The sequence below is a fragment of the Pygoscelis adeliae genome, unplaced genomic scaffold (genome assembly GCF_000699105.1).
Source record: "Pygoscelis adeliae isolate BGI_AS28 unplaced genomic scaffold, ASM69910v1 Scaffold227, whole genome shotgun sequence".
In the NCBI taxonomy this organism is placed as follows: Eukaryota; Metazoa; Chordata; class Aves; order Sphenisciformes; family Spheniscidae; genus Pygoscelis; species Pygoscelis adeliae.
This window is the reverse complement of record NW_008825100.1, coordinates 1,620,680-1,642,300: the sequence shown is the minus strand read 5'-3', so window position 1 is coordinate 1,642,300 and position 21,621 is coordinate 1,620,680. Positions and strand designations below refer to the sequence as shown.

General features: G+C 46.1%; 1 protein-coding gene across 1 annotated transcript in view; it reads right to left on the bottom strand.

Moving 5' to 3' along the window:
- The window catches only part of SLC12A8 (solute carrier family 12, member 8), a 52,700-nt gene that overhangs the window by 10,495 nt on the left and 20,584 nt on the right, over positions 1–21,621 (bottom strand). Inside the window, exons 5-8 of the mRNA XM_009327132.1 lie at positions 15,583–15,696; positions 7,314–7,401; positions 5,785–5,872; positions 2,447–2,593 (exon numbers count right to left, since the gene is read on the bottom strand). Coding sequence (XP_009325407.1) covers positions 2,447–2,593; positions 5,785–5,872; positions 7,314–7,401; positions 15,583–15,696 — 437 coding nt within the window. The remainder of the gene's footprint in view (positions 1–2,446; positions 2,594–5,784; positions 5,873–7,313; positions 7,402–15,582; positions 15,697–21,621) is intronic.

Here is a 21,621-nt window from a genome sequence, read left to right as displayed (position 1 = left end):
GACGCTGAGCTAAATCCATGGTCTGCTGAGCCTCTGCACTTGGGGTTTCCCTCCTTTCATCCACCCAAGCCGCATCTGCCCAGCGGCAGGAGGAAAGCAGCAGAGAGGTTAGGCAGCCGAGGATGCTGGAGGGCGGCAGTCAGCCCCCAGTGATGCCGGGCATGCATCGGGAAGGCAGGCAGCCAGGAGAAACACCGCCTGTTCTTCTCCTTTGGGGTGGGGTGAAGGCAGGGAAAGGAGGAGAAAAAAAGAGAGACAAATCAAAGGGCATCGGGGGTGGGAAGACTTGAGCCATCAGCTCATGAACTTTAATCCCAGGTCTAACGTGCCCCTTCTTGGGCCAGGCACTGTCTTGCCGTTTCAGTACCTGATAAGCCTGTGCAGGCTGCGTAAAGACCTCGCTGGAAAATATCTTACAAGGTATCTTACAAAGTATCTTAGGTTTTCACTTACTGCATGTGCTTCTTTAATAAACACACAGCTCAAATGGAAACTATTTCTATTTCCTCCACTCTTATTTATTAATAGAAAAGGGGAGCAGTTCTGGACCTTACGCCTTTTCACAATGGAACAGAAATACGTCTCGGGACAAAGGAACACGGTTCTCAGAAAGCATCTTTGCTATCAGTAAGATGTACTGAGATGGGGAACAGATGGGATGATCTCAGGATCGTTAAACCCCTCTGGCTTGGGTTTAACTCTACAGAAAACACTCGTGTCCTTCCCATCAGCTGGGGTTATGGTGACTACAACACTTTCTTCAACCACGGAAAAGAAGAACTGATGTGGAACAGATTGGTAAGGGCAAACTAAATTTATTAACTGTCCATAAACCCAATCTAGACAATTTTCAAGGTGGCAGAGAGAAGGAAGGGGGGAAAGTGATCTGCCTTTGATTTCTCACCTCTTTTTGAGCCCTTCCCAACATGGCACTCTGCCCAGACAGAGTTCAGAGCAGAAAATTTGACAGAAAGACAGAAAACTATCAGAGAAGAAAAGGAAATCAACTTTGCAGTCAACTTTGCTAAATCACTGAGAATTTCACAAGGATTGCCAAGTGGAGAACAGCCTGTTCTGGGACCACCTGACAACTGCCTTCGGGAGCTGGAAGTTTTTGCTGTCGTTATTGCTCCTGCTTCCCCTATAATTATTACTATTTATTACTATTATTATTATTACTTCAATTTTAGAAAATTACTTTGAGGAACATAAAACAAAGGATAGAGAACGATTATACTTATAAAACATTTAAATATTTTAAAACAATCATAAATACCAATATTGTAAAATATTTTTCTGTATTTACAAGCTGCTCTGAAGGAGCAAAACATCGTGAGGTTTTTCCAGTCACTCGGTACAGACAGTTAGGTACTGCAGGTTATTGAGAGTGACAGAATTATTTTCTCTCTGTTTAGAAGAGGGAAAGCCATAAAAAATAGTTTGCTCTGAATGCACAGCCCAAGACTGCAGAGTCCTTAGTGACTGGTACTTTGACTGATCTCGGTAGAACAGCTCATGTGAATGAGGATTATTTGTGAGGACAAGGAAAAAGCCTCTTGTCATATTCAAAGCAAGGCTTTGTTTCAAAGCATATCTAAAGCTTAGCAGCCCCCTAACTTAACCTTTCAAATCTATTCTTTGTTTTTATTTTATAGTGTCCAAAAGGCACCTTATCCTACAAAGAAGCGTCCTCTTCTCCAGTGCACACAGACTGAATCCACAGCACCACGACTAGTCACGTACTCAGCTATGAGGTTACCAAAGAGGATAGGAACAGCTCGAAGAAAATGTGCAGGAAAGAAGAAGAAAAAAAAGAAAAAAAGATAAAGAGGCAGTTACCATCCATTTCACCAAGTGCTTGGACAAAAGCTTCAGGCCTCTGCCCTGGACAGGAGGGCAGAGAAGAGCTAGGTACCTCCCTTGGTCACGGTTAGGATCAGCACCAGCATAGAGAAGGCGTTTGCAAAAAAACCCCACAGGCAAAGTTATACCATAAGTGGCTGTTTTACTGGGGACATCTTGAAGAAGCAGGTCCGAGGGAGGGAGGGGACCGACGGCAGCCCAGGAAGGGCTGTCAGTGCACGGGGGCAGGACAGACAGCCCCGGGGCCGGGGGGCAGAGGAGGGTGAGCGAGATGCTGGGGCGAAGCAGGACTGCTCCTGCACGGTGCCAAGCCCCGTGGGAGGGCTCAGGGCAGAGGCGGTGCAGCACAGGGCACCGGCAGGGAAAGGACTGCGGGCAGCTGAGCTCTTGGGTTTTTTATAAAACCACCCATTTCCTGGCTTTTCTGCCTATGCATAGGGTACCAGATCCCGAGCCTTCCCCTCCTTGCATTTCATACATCCCCCATCTCACCCTACGGACACATAGAAATCCTGGCTTCTTAAATCACCAGTTTTCCTTCAGGTGAAGGTTTGACAGCAATCTCAGAGAAAGGGTGACTAACCCCACGTCCAAGGAAGGTGAGCATGGGGATCACGTTCTCCTGGGCGATGCACTGCAGGATCCTGGGTGCTCCGTACAGGCCTCCCATGCAGGAGGCCAGGGACGAGATGTACAGCCCTAGCAAAAACAAGAAACCCACCAAGGATACCTGGAGGAAACGGAGAGAATGCAAAGTTGATTATATTGTTCTTTAAAGACCCCCGAGCAGTCTTAAATACGTGTATTTTAAGAGATCACATACATTTTGTAACATTGCTAAATGAACAGAACGAGCCCTGGGAAAGCAGCGATTTAACTGGTCTGTGGTATAAAGTGCAAGCAATTAATACAGGAGAATTATCCCATAAAAATAATTTAATACTGAACATCCTGTACCGACAGAGCCATTTGACAAGCTCATATCCAAGAAATTCTTTGTCACTTGGAGCAATTGCAGCAAAGCAGCAGCTATTAGATTCCCCTTAAGTAACTGGAAGTGAGTTTATTTCAGGAGAGATCACTTATATACAGAGCACATCATACAGGAAAAGCTGCCCAGGCTTCCAACCATCCAAAACAGGAAGACAAACCCCTGCGTCCCAGAGGGGAAAACCAATCCTGAAAGAAAATCCACAGTAAAACCAAATCAAAATTGCCACTGAAACAAATGGCATCTCAAAAAATACGCTCCGAAGGATATAATACAATGACCTTATTTTCCTGTCTTCAATGAGAAAAGAATTTCCTTTGGCCAACATGAAACTTAAAAAAAAATAAAAATCTTTAAAGCCACAGTGCTAACAAGGCTGGGTTTATTACCAGTTTTTAGTGAGCACCCTTTCAAACGGGGAGCATCTCCTGCAGGCATGGAGGGAAAGGAAGGCAGCTCATGGTCTGTCACATAGAAGTGAGGACTGGGGTCCCCCTGCACAGGTCCCCACTATCAAGAACTGCAAGCACAGGCAGCATATCTAAAAAAACCCCACACAAATACACAAAACCCCACAATATGAACACTGTGCAAGAAAGCTTTGAAATGGGAGCGCTCCTGGTACCATGGTGTAAGGACATGGGCAGACACAGACAAGGAAACTAAGGTCTAGGGTCACCTGGGCCATCCCCAAGTCCTGCAAGACCACACAAGTCTGACAGCCAGCAGCCAGCCACAGAGAAAGGCAAGGCATGGGGGGTAACACCAGCACAAAGGCCAGGCAGGGAGAAAACCCCCAAATTTTGGTCCAGATCCGTCCTGCCCACACTCCACTGAAGCAGGCTGCTGGAGGTGCAGACAGACATCCGTGGCAGAAGATGTCACCAAATGCAGGTCCCCTGCATCCCACACGTCCTTTGCTCCCACCCCTGCTCTCGTGGAAAATAAGGTCTAAACGAACACGGGTCCTCCCAGCTTCTGCCCCTGTTGAAGTCAGGTGGAACATGCTTTATTAGAAGGAATTACAAAAATTTACATGGCTAAAGATGATTCAAGCTACATCTGCCTTTTCCTCACCTATGAAATCTGCACCCAGCAAAAAGGAGATTGGGTATAAAGCCATAAAATGTTTGCTGTTTGGGGAAGGTGTGTAAAATTAATGTCGTGGTCCAGAACCGTACAAACTTCCTACCACAACATTTGTTTTCCCCATGAAAATCCACTTGGCCTTGTGAATTTTATCTTGTGGGACAGAAGAAACTTGAGGCAAAGATGAGCAGATATCAGCTTCCATTAGACCAACAGACAGACACGCGATGGGGAATCTTCCCTTCCCTCTCCTCTAATCCTGCCCTGCTCTGAGAAATACTTGGAAGAAACAATCAGTTGTGCCAGACATCATATATTATTTTAGCTGCCAAAAATGCTTGCATTTAAATGTACTACTTGACATTCAAATCAGGGTTAGAGGGGAAGAGTCCTTTTCACCAAGGCTGATGAAAGGGTTTACTGGGGGTTTTGAGCACGGAGGGTGTGAATACTTTGTAAGAAATTGGCACTTTGAGCTCATTAGAAGTGAAATTACTGGATCTCATTTTTATGTTTAAAAAGCCAAACAAGTATTGTGAGGGAGAAAAGCAGCCAAACACTCGCTCACCTGTGAGTGACAAAAAGGGAGAGTTTGGATGTATAATGATCTCTCCCCCCTCCCTCTCTCCACAGTCATTAAAATCTAAAGCAGCTTGTAAGCAGCTTGTAATAACTCAAAGAAGCAACATGAATATTGGGATTGCACCATTGTTTTGTTCCATACTAGGGAAAAGAACACTGAATTTGCTTTTTGGGGGTTTTGGTTGGTTGGGTTTTTTTTTTAAATATTTAAAATTATTAAATATCTTCAGATTCTTTACTGGGAGATTTTTCATTCCCCCCCCAAGGGTTTTGAAGTTAAAACACAGCTGAAGAGAAAGAGATCGTTAAAGCTGATTCATTTAAAGCTGATTCTTTTAGTTACTGTACTTCTCGCCCACTAAGTCATTGTCATACAAAGATGTTGCCTCAAAGAAGGTAGGCTCATTCTTTATTCCCCTGAAACAGAGATGATTTTTCACCTTAGCAGGAAGTGGGAGGAGCCCCACCAATAATTTGGAGTTTATTTTGGGGGCTGGAGGAAGTCCAGAGCTACAATTACTTAGAAAGAAAACAAATGCAGAGTTTCAAGCTGATATTTTAGATTAAAACCATGTTACAAATCAAATAAATGGCAAACATCTCAATTTTAAATTCATCACAAGAAATAGTGTCAAATACGGTGAACCCATGATTTTGGATAACGCTGAATAACAGAAAATTAGCCCTTCTATATCCCATTTAAAGTAAGACAATGGCACACACCAAAATCTTTTGCTCTCTTTTTGAAGGCCTGCAATGATGAGGTTCATTGCCTGTAACACTACAAGCCTCCCTCATGTATATACACCCATGTGGAATGTCTCGAGTTTAATAATCCTATTGCTCGCCCTGCAATTACAGCCCGCTAGATATGGAAATGTAAGCTTCGCTTGACTTAGTAAAGATAAGCAGTGGGGTTCTTTAGAGATTTCAATTTGGTCTAAGCTTTCACCAATGAGAAAGGATACACTGAATAAAATACAGCACTTATCATTAGACCACATTAGCATATTTTAGCTCTTAAAGCTATTGCCGGGTGATTATGCCAAGATCCAGCATTACTGGATATGCTGGTGAATGCAAAGCTATTCAAATCAATTGTACACTGGGATTTGCAACGGGGAAATCCCCCTGAATTTCAATGAGGGATGGGTACCCAAATTCCTTAGGCTTTTGGAAAATTCAAGCATTCAGTAAGGCAGATGGCAACCCGAAAGCACCATTATATAAAACCATGCTGGGTTATTCGAACAAGTTACCTTCTCTGCTATCATGAAGTCATAGCGGAGTGACTGACGGGTACAAATGGCTCCCAGCAAAAAAACAAAGACCATGTACAGAAACCACCTGCAAACAATAAAAATAAACTGTTTTTTTTTCGCAAGACAAGGCCATTGAGAATTCTGCCCATTAGCAGAGCCAGGAGACGGTCAAGTACCTGCAAGTTGGGTCTTCAATCATTCTGCATGGGCTGTTCCTGCATGATTTAGCCTCAGGGCTAAATTTAACACCGGTCCACATTACTTACCCACTATAATGTACCAGGGACAGCTGCAGCGTGACTGTATGGTACCCCTGAGGGGAAGCTACCTGCACTCTTGATGTGTGCATGGTAGGAATAACCCCTGGGGACAGACTTTTTAGTAGGGCCTGTAGCTATAGGACAAGGGTAATGGTTTTAAACTAAAGGAAGGTAGATTCAGACTAAGGAATGATAAGGAAGAAATTTTTTATGATGAGGGTGGTGAACCACTGGCCCAGGTTGCCCAGAGAGGTGGTGGATGCCCCATCCCTGGAAACATTCCAGGTCAGGTTGGACGGGGCTCTGAGCAACCTGATCTAGTTGAAGATGTCCCTGCCCACAGCAGGGGGGTTGGACTAGATGACCTTTAGAGGTCCCTTCCAACCCAAACCATTCTCTGATTCTATGATTCTGCAGGTACACAGGTCCCCTCACCTGGCAGTAACGTTGTTTAGAGGTCCAGTACGTGGGTGGAGGGATAAGCTAGTCTGTCTGCAAAGCCCAGACAGCAGAAATGTGAATGACCACAATCCATCCATCTGTGATACTTCTGTGTCCTGTTGAATCCCCTCACTTAAAACACGCACCAATTTCAGCAAGAGTCCCTCTAAATTCTGAAGATCCTTCCTTTCTGTCTGAACCTTGGTACGCAATAAAAAGTAATAATTTCAAAAGCAATTTAGGTGGCAAAGAAAGCAGGCAGGAAAACCTACTGAGGTTTTTTTTTAATATGTAACAGTATTTTACTCCTGGAAAGCAGCATTTCCCAGGGGAGAGCACTGCTTGGGGATGCAGGGCTCCTGCGATCCCCTGGCCTTGCAGGTGTGTAAGTCATCTCACCTGTCTTGGCCCCATTTTCCCAATAATAAAAATTATAAATTTTTTATATTTTATATTTTATATATTTTCTATGTATATAGAAAAAGAAAGCACTTTGAAATCAACAGCAATAAGTGACAAAATCACACACCCCAAGCCTCTGAGAACTTTGCATCCTGCTCTTGGACAGCAGGGCTGCAGCAGCACAACCGCTCTAGCACCAACACACAGCCCACTCGGCGGAGGAAGGACTGATTACATCCGCATTAACGAACCTCTTCTCTAACCCATCCAGAGTAGGTGGTGGTAATGGATGATAATTTGAATGAGAGCCAGACTTTAATTTTCCAGATGGCTGAGCAATAAAAGGTTGATGGGAATATGAAATGGATTGGTCACATCCAGGGCAGCCCCCAAAGAGTACGTTTTCCCCAATCTATGACTTACGAGGTGCCAATAGCAGCCAGAGACCCCAGGGGGATGTTGGTAGCAGGCTTCTGGAGATCTCCGCTCATATTGAACCCAGCCATCACACCTGTATTTTGTAGACATAAATGCAATTTGGAGTTAATCTCAGTTATAGCATATATAATACATATTATAATATGTAATATAATTTAATCAATCAGTTAATTGATTGCTTCAGAACAGTAACTATATCACTTCATTGCACTTCCACACACATGAATACTGGCTCCCGTCGATTGCTTGCTGAGAAACTGTTCATGTCTTTGATAGAAGCAAGCCACCACTAACACGTCTACAAAGAACCCTTTGTCCAGTTTGAACAATGCTGGGGGGGAAAAAAAAAAAAAGGCAGAAATCTGAACAAAACCCATCTTATCTTAATGCAAACCTCACAGAAGACAGTGCTGTCCAATTGTTGAAAAAGAAAAATGCTACCCTTCATCACGGCAGCGCATTCAGCAGGTGGTACTACCCCCCCAGACCAGATCCATTACAGGTCCCTGCATTCACGGGGGACAGCCGCCGTTACAAAACTGCCTGTCCTGTCCGTGTTTAATGACAATCACATGCGCATTTAGCAGAGGGAGTAACAGTGCTCAGCACGTAGGTGGCACCTTCCAGCCAAGGGATCTGCTTTGGAAGTAGGCATTATCTCTACTTTGCAGACAGGAAAACAGAAGCGCTGAGAGGGTAAGTGATTGACCCAGCGTCACATAGAAAACACGTAGTAGGACTAAGAATAAAGTACTGAACTGTTATTTTAGGCCAGAGTACAGGGTATTGTACAACCAGGGACAGTCCTTAGCCTAAAAAATTACCATCTAAAGACACAAGAAAGGGAAACAGGACGGAGCAAAGGATCTCCACATTGAGGCTAGGAACCTGAGGTACAAATGGGTTATGAGACTTTGCCCACAGTTGAAGAAGGAGTCATACCAGACTTGGCAAGAAAACACAACTTTTTTCATCAAATTATCCCAAAACTTTTCCTAGACGACTTCAGATATCTGCTATAAAAAAAGATAAATAATCTGTGATTTAGAATCCTGATGAGAATTTGGACAATTTGAAGGCAAGACAGAAGAGCCTCTTTAAGACGCTAACTTCTGCCCATCACTGTCCCACCCCTCGGATGTCAGACTAACGTCTTCATAAGGATGCGTGGGCCAGGTGCCAGCCAGCAGTGCTCATGGGATGGTCCCTGGGAGCCAGGGTGAGATCACCACAAAACAACAATGAGGAGGAGGATGCCAACGCCACGGTGCTCGCAGCATCTGCCAGCCCTGGCAGCAGGGGACCGACCGTGCGTCAGTCTGCACTCAGCTGCCAAGTCCAGCAGTCGTTCCTCATTTTCAGAGGGCAGAAGAATGACAAAGTCAGTCTCTGAGGCCACAAATCTGAGTGACTACAGCTCTAAATCAGCAACAACCCGTTCCATTTTAAAGCTCAAACACTGACTGCTGCTTGGGAGGATTTTCTCCCAAGACGAAGGGTAGACAGGTAGACAGGAGCCGTGGGACAAATCCCAGGGTAAAGAGGACAAACACATCAGCTAAGTATCCAGAGCTTTATTTATTTATTATTAATATTTTTTCCTTGATCATCTTTTTTTTTCCCCTTGATCATCCCACCCAGCAGCCATTTTTTTCTGTCCTCCTCTCCACCACAGAGCCAGAGCCCCAACAGTCCTCATGGGCTCCTGGCATTCCTCAGCTCCTGGAAGAGCTGCCTTCCAGATTCAGACCAGATTTGAATCCTCGACACCATACCAAAAACATTACAAATCAAAATGAGTTCTTAATTTTCTCCTGGAAGACTATTCCATGGACGTATTTCTGAACAGCACTGCTAAAAGCCTGTCAGCTGGTGCGCTTTTCCCCGGATAAAGCTTCCAAGCACTGTTCAAGCACTGCTCCTTTTAAACAGCTACACAATAGACTTAGCTGGAGGTGACAAAAGTTGGGAAGGCAGAAGTCCATGGAAATGGTCACAAACATCATGCTAAATGAAGCTGCTACGAAGCACTCTTCGGTGACTTTGCAATTCAGGGGCAAAGCAGAAAGCTGAGAATACTCTGAATTTTTCTTTCAAAGGGAGCAAACTATTGTCAGAAGGACAGCTGTTAATCTCATGTGCCTCTTGGCCAAGTTTCCCAAACATCTGGCACCACCTTTAAATCTCCCAACTTGAGCTTGACTCACCTCTTCCTCATCCAAACTCCTACCTCAGCAAAGCACTGGGGAAACACCAAAATGGCGTTTTCTGGACTGAATATGAAAAAAGTTGGAAGACGTGAGTCATCTGTGCAGCAATGACTGCACAGCCCAGGCCGCCTCATTGCCTCCCTCTCACAGACCCACGCATATTCAGGAGCAGCCAGGAGATGATCTGCCAGAGCCCACATAAATGGGATCTTGAGATCGATGGCTGACCTCCTGCCTTGCAGTGACTAGGGGTCAGACCCAGGTCAGTACACACCATTAGCTTCTGTCAGGACCCCCAGGAGGTCACCAGAGTCTCATGGCTTCCACTGCCAAAGGCCAAGACTACCACAGAAGGAACCAACATGGATATTCTCAGCCACTGAGGCCAAAGCCATCCCCCCTGTGCTGCAACTGTGCCTCAGACCTGACTAGTACAGAAGGACGGACAACCTAGTACAGAAGTATGGACAATGCTACAGCCACCTCTCCACTACCACCCAAAAAGTAATTTTCGAGACAGGATGACAGCTGTCAAAGAGCAGTACTGAGAAGGTCTTTTCCGAGCAGCAGACTAACCACTCCACTTTTCAATGACAACCTGATTAATTTTCAAAAAAACCTAAACAATCTCCACCATCCATAGCCTCGGTCAGGCCCTGCCAGAGAACTGGTCTGACTTGCAGGTAGCCACAAACAGCCTTTCCAGAGACTCTGGCTACTCAAGAGAAGAAAGATCCTACACTTGCATAGAAAATTCAACGATGTAGAGAAGTTGGGACATTCCTTCCTCCAGACACAGACCTGTCCCTAGGGAAATGGACAATCCGTTCTGAACTCAAGCAATCATATCTGCAGATTGTCCATGGAGAAAATTATCCACCTCTCTGTTTCAGCAAGATAGCAGGCTGGATTTTCCACACTGGCTATTATCTCAGAGAGCAGCAGATAATGACAAAGCTTCTGGACAAGGAAGCATGAAAACACGGTCAACTCAGCCAGGAAATTATGGCCGAGACAGTCTGTACATTGCTGCTATTCCCAGCGTAATCCTGTCCTGGGCATCATCCAGGCAGTGGATATGTGCACGAGGGGACCACCTACATTGTACATTAGACACAACCATCAGCTCCACCAGCTCCGGCTTCTGAGTCTACCAGCTATGGTTTATAACTGTAGATATGACTGCTTGCAAACACCCATTGCATTTTCCAACAAATTTACTATAAAATATAAAAGGGCTTTTTTCTCCTTCACCCAAGAGATGAAGAATGGAAAATCTTAGATAAGGATTGTAGCTTATTTTTTAAAAGGGCCAAATTCTCCACTGATGTAAGCTGGCATCTCTCCATAAACTTCAATGGAGTTCTGCCAGTTTACATCATCTGATAACTTAGCCCAAAACTTCTAAATCTATTTGCTGTCATTTTACAAGTGCCAAATATGGTTTATTTCAGAAACTGGTTTCAGCACAATGATATTTTCCACTAACGCCACTTCAAACGTCATCTTACTTTCTTGTATCACATGACAACACACTTCTTTCATTAGACAGAAAACCTTGGGGATTTAGTAGAAAAAGGAAAACATTCTCCGCACAACAGAAATGACATTTAACTTCATTTTAAAGCTGCACTCATGGTTGCATGGCTGCTGCTACTGTCGCTGTGCAGTCCTAAGAGTTGAACACGGGCAGGCAGCTCCGAGACTCCTTCCCCGTGCAAAGCCCTGGTTAGATGGGTGGCTGGGTGTTTGTGTATCAGAACGTGGCAGCAAAACGTGTGCATAAAGAAGGTATTTACAAACATGCAGAAAAACATCCGATTAATGCACAGAATCTCTATAGGGGTATGCTCACATCTTCCATAGTGAGTACGTTAGTCTTTTTTATTGAAGCCGGCAAATCTGAGTCTTCCGTGCCCATGCACTCCCATTTAGGCCAGCTCTAGATGTATGTTTTGGATCGCTCAGCTACTTCTCTATTATTAAATGACAAACTTGGGGGAATAAGGCCAGCTGCACTGCACATCCAGCTGAAATGGTTTAAACAGCTATTACCCAGGAAGCAAACGGACCAGCCTCTGCTTAACACCGCTCAACTGTAAAATCGGGAAAACTTCACTCACGTTGCTGGAGTTGTACCAGTAAAATACAGAGAAACATAGAAAACAACCAGACCTGCAGCAAAACGATCAAAGGAGGATGCTCGTAGAAGGCAGTATGCTGCTACCAGTCTACGAAAGGCTGGGACGACCGCCCTTGGCTGCAGTGCCCTGGCCAAGGCAGTGGCTCCTCCTGCCCCTTCAGTCCCAGAGAGGGTCTCCCCACAGGTCCCGCTCCCCCTTCCCGAAGCGGCTGCCCCTCTTTGCTTACCAGTCTGTATTTCTGAAGTTTCAGTTTCACTGCTATTTCTGGTGGAAATGGGCAACTTAAAACCACTTTTCCATACATCCCAGAGACCGACCTTAAACCAGTTGAATTCAGATAACCATTTCGGACGGTGAATAAAGAGCTTATTCTGAAGAGATCAAAATAGTTTCACTTCAAAGGGGAACATTTCATCTCAGAAAGGCCCACACATCTCATTTCATGATTTCCTAAACATTTTTTTTTAAAACTTTATTATCAAAACAGCATCTTAGATTGTAAACTAGCATATGCTAAAAATTAAAAAGAGTAAACACAAGGTTTAATAATAGAAGATAAACAGACCATTGCTGTGGGTCACAGAAATGTCTCAAACTGGCTCGAAGTAACCCCTCAAAAATAAACAACATATTGTTTCACTGAAACTCTCCCCGAATTTCTGATGGATCTTAACACAATGGATTTTGCTCCCAGTGCTTTGGCTGGGTCACTACGGTGGTCCCAGTAGAGGCGGGTACCACTTGGTGATGGTGCTGGGCAGGAGCAGGAGCACAGGCTGGAGGTGACAGCCTGGGAGTGACGTTTGGACATCCCTGCCGTTCCTATTCACACGGAGGTGCTGGGGACTGACGCTGCCGCTCACTCGCAATCTGCATCAGGCTGCCTGCCCTGCATCAGAGGCACTGGCAATCCTATCGCATCTCTCCAGCCTGCTATTAATGCCGCTGCCAAACCCATCCCTGAAATGTCATCTCCAACCTCGCGGACTGCCTGTCCTGCTGGCAGGCTCGGGCTGCGTCCAGGCAGCGCCTGCAATGCGGTGGGAAGCAGCTCTGCTCCAGCACATGGGACCCCAAGAAACCTGGGGTCCCCTCTGCAGCCCTGGCATCGCACCCCCATTGTGGGGGAGGAGGCGAGCTAAGCCAGTGTGGGTCAGGCGGGACGTGGGGGAACCGCAGCCTTCACTCATTGCCCCAGCCCTAGGAGATGTGAGCTTTATTCCCTGCACTTCTGAAGTTGCATTGGGCTCCCCATTTGTGATCTGCAGCAGAGAAGCCTTGACTCCCACCCTAAGAATTTCTTAATCAGATCACAAGTTCTTCCATGTAGAGCACCGAACACAGCTCTACTTTTTATGAGGCTCCTGAACTCTGCAGTGCTACAACGGCAATAACAGGAGTGACAGCGATGTTATACGGTACCGCTGGCACCACTTCTCTGAAGGAGTAATTTAAATCCTGTAAATAACCAAGCAATTAAAAAGAACACATGAAAAAACTGTGTAGCAACCAAAGTAATTATACATCAGCCCAAACTGTATTTTCAGAGAATGTTTAACATTACTACTGGTATTACTACTGCTAACTAACAAAGCAACAGGCTGCCAGGGCTTTAAATAAATTATATCTATTAGCTTTGGCATTATTCCTAGCAGCCAAGCATTAGCAGTGATGAAGAACCATTTAATATGGCTAATCACGGTAATTTTCTGCATAGCTTTGTCATAACGTTGGCGGCCGGTCACGAGCGGTGTTCCCCAGGGCTCAGTTTTGGGGCCGGTCTTGTTCAATATCTCTATCAATGATCTGGATGAGGGGATCAAGTGCACCCTCAGTAAGTTTGCAGACGACACCAAGTTGGGCGGCAGTGTTGGTCTGCTCGAGGGTAGGAAGGCTCTGCAGAGGACCTGGACAGGCTGGATCGATGGGCCGAGGCCAACTGTATGAGGTTCAACAAGGCCAAGTGCCGGGTCCTGCACTTCGGCCACAACAACCCCATGCAGCGCTACAGGCTTGGGGAAGAGTAGCTGGAAAGCTGCCTGGCGGAAAAGGACCTGGGGGTGTTGGTCGACAGCCGGCTGAACATGAGCCGGCAGTGTGCCCAGGCGGCCAAGAAGGCCAATGGCATCCTGGCCTGTATCAGAACTAGTGTGGCCAGCAGGAGTAGGGAAGTGATCGTGCCCCTGTACTCAGCACTGGTGAGGCCGCACCTCAAATACTGTGTTCAGTTTTGGGCCCCTCACTACAAGAAGGACGTTGAGGTGCTGGAGCGTGTCCAGAGAAGGGCAACAAAGCTGGTGAAGGGTCTGGAGAACAAGTCTTATGAGGAGCGGCTGAGGGAAGTGGGGTTGTTTAGCCTGGGGAAAAGGAGGCTGAGGGGAGACCTCATTGCTCTCTACAACTACCTGAAAGGAGGTTGTAGCGAGGTGGGTGTCGGTCTCTTCTCCCAAGGAACAAGCGATAGGACGAGAGGAAATGGCCTCAAGTTGCGCCAGGGGAGGTTTAGATTGGATGTAAGGAAAAATTTCTTTACTGAAAGAGTAGTTAAACATTGGAACAGGCTGCCCAGGGAAGTGGTTGAGTCACCATCCCTGGAAGTATTTAAAAGACGGGTAGATGAGGCGCTTAGGGACATGGTTTAGTGGGTATGGTGGTGTTGGGTTGATGGTTGGACTCGATGATCTTGGAGGTCTCTTCCAACCTTTAATGATTCTATGATTCTATGATTCTATTCCTTCTTCTATAACCAGGGAGCTGGAAAAAAACTGCTTTCCTGCATCAGAGGCAGGACTCACGAGGAAGGTCTCTTTCTTTGGCTGGGGGATTCGCTTGGGCCAGGCAGAAATGACAAAAAAAGAGGGTAGAAGCCAACTTCTCCATGGTGCCAATAGTTCAGGCAGGTGAGTTTTCCAGGAGGCAGTCTACACGGAAGCAATAGCCAGCCTGATAAGCTGGGAGAGAGGATTTCAAAGGAAAATTTGAAGTCCTGCACTAGGTGCACCTAACAAAGTGACTACTTCTGCTACCAGACCATTCCTCCAGTCCTATCTGTTTCACAAAACCCTTTAGTTTGTCTCGCTGTACCACAGCAATTCTGCAAACAACTTCCAGCGAGTTGCTTAGAGCTAATCCTCTGAAAATTCATTCTGTAATCCAAGGATTCATCGCTATGGAAACTGCTTATAATTGGTACTTTTTATAGCTTAAAAAAACCAGCATCAACAAAAGGTATTGTAACTCCAATTGATAGTTATTTTATTCCCACTGGAGACTGCCAGCTTTAGAAAGGGGACATGGATCTTCCTGGTAATTTAAGGGAATGAATAATATGAAAGCATCCAGTTAAGCTCATAAACATAAGCTCTGTTGACATGCAAAGATGCATCCATGACACCATGCAGAGACTGGTGGGCCAGCATCATGAGCAATGGCATCAGCCCAGCTCGGCCACCTGCCCGCAGTAAGGATGGAGGGAAAACCCTCCTGTGCTCTTCCCACTCTCCCAGTGCAATCAAGTCATAAGGCTTATCTAATAAGATAAATCATGATCAGCCCTTTTAAAAAGGCTTGATACCTTCTGGTCTGACAGCATCGGCCAAGATCAGTGCCTGAGCCTTGTCCTTGGCAGGGAAGGATTTATACTACCACGTCAATCCATAGAGTTGACCAGCAGTTTCTGACCACAGGGAGACAGAAGGGCACATTCAAGTAAATAGGACAGAAGCGTGCAAAATTTGAGATGCTGGAGGAAAGCCTGAACATTTTGAATCGACCACATGAGTCTGCTACGGCTGAATACGGTCCCACTTGCCTCACAGCCCAGAGGAACTCCCCTTGCTTCTGCTCATCTCCGAGATGTGACTGTGGAGGGAAAGATTTAGAGGATAAAACTTACGGCACCTGTGGCAGCTGGGAAAAACACTCCAAAAACAGTGAAGAAGGACTCCCCCTGGCTGTAGTCCGGCAGTGTGTTGTTGAACATAAGCTCTTCGGAGTAGCCAACGAAGCCATGCTCTGCAAAGACATGGAGGGCAAGAGAACCTCAGAAATCACAGGGACTGCAGGAGACCCTCCAGCCTGCTCTTGGCAACCACCCGTCCTCTAAACACATGCGACAGCAGTGGCTGTTTCCAGGGACAGTTTGAAAGGATGAATGTCAACTTATTTGGTGGGGGGAGAAGGCAGAGAAGAGGTCAGTGTGGTTACAAGGGTGCAAATGCCAGGGAAAGGTGCAGTGGTGCAAGCCAGCACGTCGAGAGGCACTGCCAGGCTGGGTGGCTCTCGCCGAGCCAGAACACGTATCGTATCGAGTCCTGTCTGTGAGCAAGCAGGACATCTTCCTATAAAACCTGTCCACGGAGGAAAACTGGCTGCAGGGATCAGCTAATATTTGTACTTATTTATCCATGCCACTTTAATCCTCTTTCCAAATAGAGCAAAATTATGCTGCCATAAGACAACTGCATCCCTGAGCAAACCCTAACACCGTATCCCAATTCTGTGTTTCTGCCAGTCAAGCTCCTGCACAGACAAGACGTGAGATGTGCCCATGCTCTGAAGCTGCTACCAACACACCCAGTTTATACACTGGTTGCCAATGAGCCCACAGCCAATAAAGCCAGTTTGCTGCAGGGTGGGCTCTCCCCTACAAGATGGGTTTCCCAGTGGAGAAGGAATAAGGTGCTCTAAGACTGCTCACTGCCGCGTTGTGCACTTACCCTCCTGATGCCATTGCTCTCCTGTTGCTGTGTTATCACCTCCAAACCAGGGCTAAACATGGGGCTGTGCATCATGACCAGCCACCCCCCTCCCAGATCTTCTGCAGATGTTTATCATGGCACAACAAGGAGCAAATGCTGAGACCTTGGGCTGTGCCCTGCTCCCCACACCGACTTCTGCCAAGTCTTTCCAAGGTCATACACACACAAGTTTTACTTTCCAAACAAAAAGTTGTACAGAAGATGGGAGAGAGGAGAAAGCAATGGGTAGGATATCAACGTCATGCAACTGGTTTACTGGGTATGTAATGGAGGATCCTGCTCCCTCACTTCACACTGGCAGGACAGGTCAAATTCTTCCACAAACCTGGATTTGTTAGGAATAGTTGAGCCCAACAGTTGACGTGCCAGCAGGGCATTAATTAGGAAAGATTTTCGATGCTTATAGGTAGAAAAGATAACTCATGAAAGCAGGTTAAGGACTTAATGATACGTCTATGAAATTAATAATTTCATTTTCAACAGGCAACACTGCTTTTTAATGGAGTATCTTAATCTGTGGAAACTTCTCCTCCCTATCAGTAATCTAAATGCTCGTGCCAGCTGGGGGTGGGAGGTGAGCAAAGTCGGTTCCTTTTTTTCTCCTGCCACTACAATCTATTTCCACAAGACATGTGACTGTAATAACTTGAATTTTCTCATTAGCAGGCAGGATGTTGTTTATGGCTGCACAGGGTGATGGCCAGAAATTAAAAAAAGATTCCATCAAAGCTGTCCCATGCCTCAAAGACAACATTAATGATGTTTGGACAATAGATTAAACCGGAAAATTAAATCAGAGCTCTAAATGGATATGTCTTGCGTTCAAAGTCTCAGAATATAACTAACCACAGAGCTTTGAAGTTGCCACAGAAAAATCCTATAGATAATCAAAAGTTTCCTACTACATCTGCATTCATTGTGTTGCCCAAACATGGATGGAAACACACTGATAGAAGAGGTCTCCTGCTGCTAGGCTTTTTAAAAGCACCAGCTATCTTCACTAGGAACAAGTCGCAGACGAGATTTAAAGAGAATAAGCTCAGCACAACACACTGACCTCTGGACCTCACAGATGTCTGCAGAAAGTGCAGCTTCTGGAGAAAGAAAGGGGGGATTTGTGTAGGCTGTATGTTCCCGCAAGACCAGACCTGAGCTCCTTCAACTGGAATTCACGCCCACGACAGCACGGCACGTGGGCTGGCTGCAAAGCTCCCACCAAACTGCTCGACGTAAATTTCGGTCCCCAGCCAAAGGGTTTTTCACAAAGTATGTGCTCCTCATAGAAATGTTAATGTTTCATTAGTAAAACAAACGGAGTGGGAAGAATATTCATCTCACCCCACGGAGATCTGCAGACCTTCTCCAACCTGTGCTTCGCAGCAGCAGCATCAAATATATCTATGTCACTCTTGACAAAACTTTGCCCCACCAATTCTTAAAAATCTCCTGTGAAGTGGACTCTAGCCTCTCTTGATGGTTTACTCTCATATTTTCCTGTCTTTATGACTTAGGTTTCCCCTACTGTCTAACCAAAATCATCCTGTTTCAAGTTCATGATACTATTTCTTGCCTGATCCATAAGCTATTTCCATTTTTTAACAGCATCCTTTCCCCTGCTGGAAACAGTCCCCATCCTGCACTGGCGCAGTCGACGGTTTCTGCCAGGCTGTAAAACTTTGTGTTTCTCTTCATCAAACCACAAATTGTCTTTTTCACACCACTTCCCCAGCTTGGGCAAGGTCATCTGGAAGTCTGACCCTCTCAGCCAGACTGCTGCGAGCCCTTCCCAGCTGGGGGTCATCTGCAAATTGAATCTGCATATTCTCTTTTCCATTATCCAAGCAGTTAAGGAAAATACCAAATAACACCAAACCAAAACCAGACCCTCGCAGAACCTCACCAGGCATAGCGTCCTGCTTTGCAAGTGACCTATCTCCAACCGGGGTCTTCGAACCGGGTTTTGGGGCTATATAATTCAACAATGGGCTGATCCAGGCACTTTGGGTGCCTTATGTCTCCTTTCTCATACAAAAGGCCAAGTATACAACGAGACTGCATTTTCTGTGATACGATTTTGGCCATACCATGGCCAGAGAGAGACCGTGAGACCCGTAAGTCCGATGTCTGACCTGCACCTGTGTACATCTGAGCCCTATTAATCTTAGGAAGCCAAACGATCCCTTGTGCTCCATCCATTCGTCTGCTGTTCCGTTTCCTACTTTATTCCCCTAAGTGCAAATCCTGGGTGGAAGAGACAAAGCCCAAAACCATGGCAGATGTCACTGGAACCACAGAAAACGACAGCCGTGGACTTGTTGAAAGAGCCACAGGATGTGCCTACGACTCTATCCCACTTCTGCTTCCTTTCCTTGCGGCGCTGGCGGGCGAGAGGAAGCCCAGCCATTCCACATTTCCCTTTTATACAGAAACAGGAGCTTTCTTGTCTAATTAAAGAAAAGTTCATCCAAATGTTACTTGTTATTGCAACCTCATTTCTCAGTCAGTCACCCTCCCGTGAAGCAAATCTCACGTTCCTTTTGATCAGTTTTACACCAGGATTTGCAATCGCCATCAATTTAAGCAAGCTATCGGCATGCGACCGCGGAGCTGAGAACAACACGCTGTGAGCATCTCCTGGCTGCCCTCACGCCTGCGACCAGAGCGAGTCATCTGTGACCTTCCAGCTGTCATATTAATGGGACTAATTGTAGCTGACGGGGCAATTGGGCTGAAAATCATCCAAAACAAAACAGGAATCAGCAACTGAGACCAATCGGTTAAACCAACAGAGCACTCGGTCGGTTGTTCACAGAGTCAATTATCCACATCCCATTGAAAGTGCACTTCAAAAGGACGAGCTTCGGAAGGAGGAGGGAAGGAAACGCGATAGGGTCTATATTTGGCTCTCTGATCTCCAAACAAGGCAAGATTTTTTTTTTTTTTTTTTTTTTCCTAAGAGGATCTTTTCCTCCAGCTTACTGCTGGGTACATGAGATCCAAGCCAGATTCCTCTCTCCTTGCTCATTACAAAATGTTTGTCTGACAAATTTTGCTCTCAATTAATTTATGCAACCCCACAGCCTCTAAATCCTGCCTTTAATGATCCTGCTCTCGGTTGGCTTGCAGAGGGCTGGAGCTGAAGTGCTATAAACAATCCTCCTAGTGTCATGCTAGGAGGAAAAGAATCCGGTTCCTTCTCTGTGCCACGTCAGCCTTATGGGAAATGCACAATAAAGAGCGGTAATGATTTATTTTCATCATTAGATACTCAATAAGGAGCAGGCAAATAATGGGTTTCTCAAGTGGTTGAGCTGAAGTAAATAAACAACGGGGGGAAAAAATTGACTTAGAACAATATCTGAATTATTCCTGTGATTTTTGACAAATTAAGTCCTTCCGGTTGCCCTTATTAAAATGATGTAATAAACAATATAAACCACCTAGCAAGTTTCAAATGGAAGAGCTTCCGGGATAAGCATCCTCCATTCACAAGTGCAGGGGGACCACAGGGGGCTGCACATCAGCCCGATGCAGGTGGAGGAGGAGGAAGATGGCCAGGATTCTCATGTCCCCCTGGCCACCATGGATGCTTGGGAGGAGGTACCAGCCTTCGCCTGGTTGCCACTGCTGCATCCCCCCTCCGCCCCGGCTGGTTTCCACATTTGAGCTTTTCTTGCACTTTCTCCCACCTCTCGCCCCGTGGAAGAGGATGAAAGCAGCCGAGAAGGTTTTCAGCACTTGGGATACCCCTTAGCAGGGCGGCCCCTCCATGAAGCTCAGGGTTTCAGAGTGGGACTCAAGGAGGTTGGAGAAAAGGCGCGAAGCGAAGACGTGGTTACACGGGGTCAGGCCATTGTGCAACAGCACAGAGGACGACGGCACTGCCAAGTTCCAGGCAACCTGGAGCTCATTACAGATTAGTCAAGTCCTGGCCAAATTCAATAAGCCTGTTCACAAGCTTAAGGTTAAGTAAACCCTGGCACCGAGGCAGGGGCTAAATAATGCAAAATTGGAAAACCACCTTAAGAAACAGCTCCCAGAAGATGGTCACATATTGCACTCTGCTTGTGATTAGAGTTTTTAATTACAAAGGTGAATGCTGAAGGCTTGAAATGGTGAGATTTTTTTCTTTTCCTAAATAAGTAAGCCCACACATTCCCGCCTGGAAGGTACTTGCTGAGATTTGCTTTCAGAGGAACAGCTGGAAGTGTTTGTCTTGCAGCACATTTCCCAGGTCTGACCCCAGCATTTTCAGGATCCTGTGTGATGTAAGACATAGAGAGCCAAAGAGTAATTATATATCCTTGACATAATTATCTCCTCTCTCTCTCTTTCCCATTTCTTCTTCCATCTCTAAACCCTTCTGGCCTAAGCTCTGAAATCCAGTCGTTCCCCTTGGACACCAGTCCAAGTGCACACCCGGAGCGAGATCCTGGTGCAGGTGCTGAAGATACCCGGGCACACCAGTGTGGAGAAAACAGGAATGGTCCTCACAGCCTGGTCCCACAGCTGCCATCCTCACCTGAACACACACCTCTGGAGTAAGAATAAGTTTCACTCCTCACCAGCCATATGCTTGCATTTTCCTCCTCCAAACTCTTAGCTGAGGGCAAGGTACAAGCCCAGCCCAAGCTGTTAACTCCCCAGTAGGCAAGTCAAGCCCTGTCAGGTTGGTAACTCTCAGAAGTTGTGGTCTATCAGATGACTGTTGGGTGGCCTAAACCAAATTAATTTCTACATAGGTCAAAGTGCTCTACAGTAGGTAAGGAGTGAAATTCTCCCTCCAAAAGCCCTTGTAATACTAATTCTTCCCCTGCCTGCAGAAGTTCATCCATGGATGATCAGGCAGTCACCAAACTCACCAAAGCGTACTTACTACTTACTACGTACTTACTTTCCCAGCCAGCACAGGTTCATGAGAGGCAGGTCCTGCTTGACCAACCTGATCTCCTTCTATGACCAGGTGACCCGCCTAGTGAACGAGGGAAAGGCTGTGGATGTGGTCTACCTGGACTTCACTTCAGTAAGGCCTTTGACACCGTCTCCCACAGCATTCTCCTAGAGAAGCTGGCGGCTCACGGCTTAGACAGGTGTACTCTGCACTGCGTAAAAAACTGGCTGGACGGCCGGGCCCAGAGAGTTGTGGTGAATGGAGTTCAATCCAGTTGGCGGCCGGTCA